Source organism: Hibiscus syriacus, unplaced genomic scaffold, assembly GCF_006381635.1.
Source record: "Hibiscus syriacus cultivar Baekdansim isolate YM2019G1 unplaced genomic scaffold, ASM638163v2 tig00003041_pilon, whole genome shotgun sequence".
Taxonomy (NCBI): domain Eukaryota; kingdom Viridiplantae; phylum Streptophyta; class Magnoliopsida; order Malvales; family Malvaceae; genus Hibiscus; species Hibiscus syriacus.
Window position 1 is genome coordinate 5820657 of NW_024061960.1, and position 6650 is coordinate 5827306.

General features: G+C 35.7%; 1 protein-coding gene across 1 annotated transcript; it reads left to right on the plus strand.

The window, feature by feature from the left end:
* Window positions 1–853: 853 nt before the first annotated feature.
* Window positions 854–1678, plus strand: LOC120173495 (plant UBX domain-containing protein 2-like). The gene is made up of 3 exons (XM_039180650.1): window positions 854–900; window positions 957–1122; window positions 1303–1678. The coding sequence occupies exons 1-3, from the start codon at window positions 854–856 to the stop codon at window positions 1453–1455; spliced, it is 366 nt and encodes a 121-aa protein (XP_039036581.1). The 3' UTR covers window positions 1456–1678.
* Window positions 1679–6650: the final 4972 nt, after the last annotated feature.

The following is a 6650-nucleotide window of genomic DNA, read 5'->3' on the forward strand; positions in this document are numbered from 1 at the left end:
TTTTCAGTCCTCGTTGGTTATCTTCAACTACTAACTCCATCGTCAAAAGGTCATTCTATTTATCAATGTTAGGAAGGAGAAGCGGAAAGGTCATCTATTTATCAATGTTAGGAAAAGTGGGAGAAGGAGAGGTGGAGGAAAGTGGGAGGCAGGGGAAAAGGAGGGGTCGAAAGGGATGGGTTGTTTTTTTTAAAAAAATATATATATATTTTTATATTTTTAATATATATATATATATATATATATATATATATATATATATATATAGTGATGCGTGTTAGATGGTAGTTTAATTTAATGATCGTGAAAGTGTAACGGATAAAATATTATATACTTATTTTTAACAATTTTTTAAAAATTTCTTTAAATACGTAAAATTAATTTAATATATAATTTGAATATTTATTTTTACATTAAAGTTATATATGTATATATATATACATATATTAAATTTAATCCTAATTGAGAGGAGAGAATGGAGATTCTAGGATAAAGAAGGAAGAGAGTGCTCCTAAAAGATCTAGAATCTATAGCCTAAGAGAATATAATGGAACATAAATAAATAGTTTAGTCAACATACCCAATATACTTGCTCAAAAATATAGTTCGATCAAAAATATAGTTCGACGAGTATCTAAAAGTTTAACGTAAAAAACATTAAACACTGAAAAAATTTTAAATACCTAAAATGAACTTTAAATATAGTTTGAACACTCATCTTTGCATGAAGCCTCTTTGCAAACTAGCTTGTCACGCGGATGATTTTATCATGATATTAGATGTTCACCTGTCTCTCATTCTTCTTAATACACTTATTAATTAGGTCTTGTAGCATATATCCGTAACACCGAACATGGATTCTGTTATTTTCGGTTCGGGTCTTTTTCTCTGTACCCGAGAGTATAACATAAAAAATGGAGCTACCGGATTCTTTCTATAACCTATCATTTGAGAAGGAAAAAGATTGCAGAATTCCAGCTTTTAATTCCTAAATCTTACAAGGAAAAGCAGGCGAAAGCTGGTAGGAGAAGGTATAGGACAATCATTCGCATCCAGTTTCCTGATGGAGTGGTGCTCCAAGGTGAATTTGTTCCTCGGGAGCCAACTAGTGCTCTGTACGAGGTTAGTCCTCTTTGTCTGGTCGTTCATATTACTCCCTATCTGTTTCTTTAATATAGTTAGAATGTCGTTCGTGTTGCTCCAATGGAGTCGGTCATGCTTGTGGTTGTGATCTTGTTCATTAGTACTCCATTACTATCCTAGTTAGAATGTGAAATGATTTTTGCTCTTTCTGGTATTCAGTTCGTGAGCTCAGCACTGAAAGAACCCTGTTTTGAGTTCGAGCTGTTAGATCCGATAATGGTTGGACGGAGGGCAATCCCGTCATTTCCAGCAGCAGGGGAGAAAGCCAGGACGCTGGACGAAGAGGATCTGGTTCCTTCAGCGCTTATCTAGTTCAAGCCTGTTGAAACAGATTCCATTGTAAATTTGTAATGAGCTCCTGGAAATCAGTGAACCACTTGTACAAACAATGATCTGCTCGGGCGTATGCTTTTATCAACATTTCTCTGTTTGTTGGGATAATAGAGTATTGTTCAAATTGTATAAATTGGTTTTAAAGATGTTATTTGTTCATTTCTATATATTTTTTTTCAACAAACCCATAATTTTTCTTCCCACTTGTCAAAAAAATTATTGATTGCCCTTGTGGTGCAATCATGAATTCCCAATTCCCAATATTGTGCTAAACTTTGTAAAGATATAGTTTTGGGTATATTATGAATAGGATACTCCTTGATTGTATTTGACAATTGGTGTGTTTTTTTTTTGTTATAATGTTATACTGGTATTTAAAATCAGGATAAATACTAAATGTATACATTAACATGTTATTTTGATACCTGTATTAATATTATATACATGAAACTTTAGTGCTGACTATTATATATACATAAATTTTTTTTGATTAAATTATATATATTTAGAGAAAATATATCCATTCTTTAATAAATATAATTATTGGTATATATAATATCTAAACGTCAAATGGTACCACATCCATTTAATAAATTTTTTGAAAGTTTGCATATAAAAATACACAAAATAAAAATTTATGTATAATACTAATTTTTTTTTATCGAAACTCGTTTATAATTTTTAATTGAGAAAATCGCCTCAGTGACCAAAAAAAAGTTATAATATACGATTTTAACCAACTTTTTTTGGATTTGCCAAAATGACCAACAAAATCGCAACGCGAAATAAAAATCGCAACGCGATCCCCAGAATCGCAAATCAGTTTCCAGAATCGCAAATCAGTTTCCAAAATCGCAACGCGATTCTTGAAAATCGCGATGCGATAGTACAAATTCGCATTGCGATTTTCCAAAATCGCAACGCGAATATGAAAATCGCAACGCGAACACATAAATCGCAACGCGTATCCGTAAATCGCAACGTGTATCCGTAAATCGCAACGCGTATGGGTAAATCGCAATGCGTATCCGTATATCGCAACGCGTATCCGTAAATCGCAACGATAATACATAAAATCGCAACGCGTATCCGTAAATCGCAACGCGATATTTAAAGCGCCATTATAATCGCTACGCGTATTTTATTTTCAAATTACAAAAAGAATATTAAGACAAAATCCCGTAATCGCAACTCATAACCTAAAACCTAAAATCACAACTCAGTCCCATCTCCATCTCTCACTCTCTACGGCGAAGAAATCCGTCCCCATCTCCGAAGATTTCCGTCCCCATCTCCGGCGAAATCCCTCACAACCATTCACGGTCAGAAATCCCTCACAATATTCAGAAATGGAAAATCAACCTCCGAGGGTTAGTTTTTTTAATTATTTTTATTTTGAAATGTTTGCATTATTGTAGGTTTTTCATATTGAAACTGATGATAAGTTTACTGGTCATTTCAATAATAGATTAACCATTTCACTTAGATTTCATTTCGCGTTACGATTCTCTCGTTGCGATTTTCATTTCGCGTTGCTATTCTCTCGTTGCGATTTTCAAGTTAGTATTTGTCTTTGTCTTTGTTCTGTCTTTTGGTTGAAGTAATGCAATCCATTCAAGTTTCAATTTGCAGAAGAGTCGCAACGAGATAAATGAAAATCGCAACGAGAGAATGACTGTCGCAACGAGAGAATCGCAACGCGAAATGGAAATCGCAACGAGAGAATCGCAACGCGAAACCAAAATCGCATTGCGATTTTCATTTCGCGTTGCGATTCTCTCGTTGCGATTTTCATTTCGCGTTGCGATTCTCTCGTTGCGATTGTCATCTCGCGTTGCGATTCTCTCGTTGCGATTTTCATTTCAACCAAAAGACAAAACAGTGTTGCAAATTTTAGTTTAAAGAATAAACTACTACTTTTTATGTTTATTGTTTTTGGTATATCTTCACAGTGTAGTTTTTGGTATATCTAACTTGGTATGTTTATTGTTTTTGTAGAAATTTTTTTCGGCTCAATTGACCTTGAGAAATAAAGTCAGCCTGGCCACTACAATTGCAAAGAAGCTTTCACCTGCTCAAAGACAATTGTTTGAGGAAACCTGCTTCGGGCCATGGCTGAGAGTACAGCATCCGGGTGGAGATGCTAATTTGACCCATTTGTGGCTTCAGACCATGACATCAAATCTACCCGACAGTATACAACGTGGTGAGGAAGAGATATGGTTTCATTTTCCACATGTCAACCTTGTATGACCACTTTCCTTGCACCGACTACATGTCGATCTCTTCTTCTCTTCACCCTTAGACGGTATACGATCGTGACTTTTTGGTCGGCCAGGTAGCCTTCTGTCCATGGCTGGTGGCAAAACTGTTTGTAAGTCATCTGGTATGTCCCACTCAGAAGGATGTGGAATAGGGTAGACAATCTCGGCATAAGTCTGTCGATAAACTTCTGTAGTGTAGCAATCCATAGCGTATGCGCTTGAATCATCTTGGTTTAAATGAAGAGCAACTTTTATAACATGGCCACACGGATAACCAGATGTTTGCCATTTCATACAACTACACGTCTTTGCATTTAGATCGACAAGCCCATTTAAGTTATTATCCAGTACTTGAAACAAAGTGTTTGAACATGGTTCAACTCTCCATGACGTTGACTTCACAACACGTTTCGTTATCTTTTTTTCAGTCCATGGTGTAACACGATGTTCCAATGTTCCTGTAAATTTAAATAAACAATACTTAGTAAAATATATAAATATGATAAGTTACGAATTCAAAGAAATAATACCTGCATGGTTTCTTTTCTTGTAGTACCACTGTTGAATAGAGGCTCGAAAAAACTCCATTAACATAGTAATGGGTAATTTCCGGGAATGACGACTTAGAGCGTTGATTGATTCTGCACTATTAGACGTCATGAAACCATATCTTGCTCCAAGTTGATGTACTCTTGACCATCTTTCAAACCCGACATCTTCTAGTGTTTGAGCACACTGAGGCAAAACACGTCTTAAACAATTTATATGCTTATTGAAATCCACTTCCCGATAAGCTTTTACAGCCTTCCAGTATGTCCATTTGTGCTTTTTTATACCAGCAGACCTTGATTTTAGATTTCTATACAAATGAACACCACAAAGTCCATGAAAAGCATCTGGGAAACACCTTCTAACAGCGTTGTCAATTGAGTTTGCCCTATCGGATATGATTGTCAGATTGCTAATAGGACCTATGCAATCCCTAAGATGCCCCATAAACCATGTCCATGAATCAGAGGTTTCAGATTTGCCAACCCCGTAAGCTATTGGCAATATCCCATTGTTAGCATCCATGGCTACTGCTAATAAGTTTACTCCAAGGTATCGACCTTTCAAATGTGCTCCGTCAACTATAATAACTGGGCGCATGCAAGTAATAAACGAACGAATCTACAAAATAATATACACAAGAAATATAATCATTTAAATGTGAAATGCATGTAACTAACAAAAATGAGTCAACAAAATTATATTGATTTACTAACCGTAGCACCAATGGCGATAAACATCAACTCAAAGCGTCCATCTCTATCTGTTTTGATATGAGTTACCGACCCAGGATTTTTCAGCTTTAAATTGTGACAATAAGCCGGCAGTTGGGCAAACGATGCTTCTGGCGACCCCCTCAACAATTCCAAGGCATAACATTTGGCTCTCCAAGCTTGAGAATATGATATACTAATCTTGAACCGAGCATTCATGTCAGTCATAATTTCATGTCCCCGATATACCCTGCCATTCAAAAACATTAACTCAGCCAGAAAACCACCCAACACCTTTTTGTTTGCCTGTCTATGGTGAGGAAAAACTTGGGTTCTTGAACATGTATGTTTATCAATAAAAGTCCTAACTTGAAACATTTTGCAATCTTTTATTCTCTTTGCAATCATACGCCACGTACAGTTTTTGTCAATCATACACCTTGTTTCGAAACGATCTTTGCTTGATTTGTTAACTTTTAGTTGATAGCCATCTTCCACACATTTCGTATACAAAGCTATCTTCAAGTCTTCCTTTGTATCAAAACAATCATCTTTCTTGACACGAATAACTTTTGTGTAACAATCAACTGCTTTCTTTGCCAACTCTTCTTCCGGTAACTGAAGTAATTCTGGCATATTCCAGTTATACTCCCGTGGCATTTTCTTTTCTTCGGGGACTTTTTCTTCTTCTTTTTCTTCTTCAGGATTATATGAATTACAGAATGGATGTTCAACATGTTCATTCACAGTCGTAACTTCCTCCTCATTATCATCAACAACATCTTCCTCGGCAACGGGTGTTTCATCATCAAAATTCGGGTATTGACCAATATTAAAATCATTACACACATGGTCTGTTTCTTCTTCTGAAACATCATCAAAATCCGTGTATTGACCAATATCAAAGTCCGGATATTGACCAAGACCAAATTTCGAATACTGACTAGTACTCACAATTTTTTCTGTTGGCTCATCATCGTCTAACTGGTCAATACGAAAACCGGAATTTGGTGCTGAAAGTTGATTGGGATTTGGATTAGAGAAAGGTTGTGGGTTTTGAGAAAAACTTAGTTGATTACTACCCGCTACTGACCCAACAATACTACTTCTAGGTTCAACAACATACAATGTAACATCATCTTGTGAAACACTAATGTAAGCAATGAATCGTTCAACATCTTCATTGTCGGTTAACAAATAAACTTTACCATTTCTCTGATAAGATAGCCTAAATCCACTTAGGGGCTCTAAATTCAATTTATTTGAAACACGTAGCATTAGAGTTTCATAAGTTAACTTTTGTAAAGACAATTTTAGTTGAAGATTTATGGGTAAAGGCATATATTGTAAAACACCATTAACATTATCCCACGACCCTCCAAAACACAAATCTATCCAAACATGATCAACATTAGATGATTTCATGGTTGTAACTAAACAAACGAGATGCGAAACTAAGACCTGTTGCCGGATGGGGAAGGATGTCGTTGGATATAGGAACGGATGTCGCCGGAGAGAGTGATAGATGGAGATGGAATGAGTTGCGATTTAGGGATTTAGTTTATGATTTCAGTGTTATATACCCAAAATTTCAGTGTTGTGATTTACAGATTCTCATTGCGATTTACGGATTATCGTTGCGATTTAC

What these genes read in the sequence shown, in the direction of transcription:
- LOC120173495 (XM_039180650.1), top strand. Translation starts at nt 854, where the DNA reads ATGGATTCTGTTATTTTCGGTTCGGGTCTTTTTCTCTGTACCCGAGA. An exon ending in CTTTTTCTCTGTACCCGAGA is followed by an intron (nt 901 to 956) that starts GTATAACATAAA and finishes TCATTTGAGAAG; the next exon opens with GAAAAAGATTGCAGAATTCC. An exon ending in CAACTAGTGCTCTGTACGAG is followed by an intron (nt 1,123 to 1,302) that starts GTTAGTCCTCTT and finishes TCTGGTATTCAG; the next exon opens with TTCGTGAGCTCAGCACTGAA.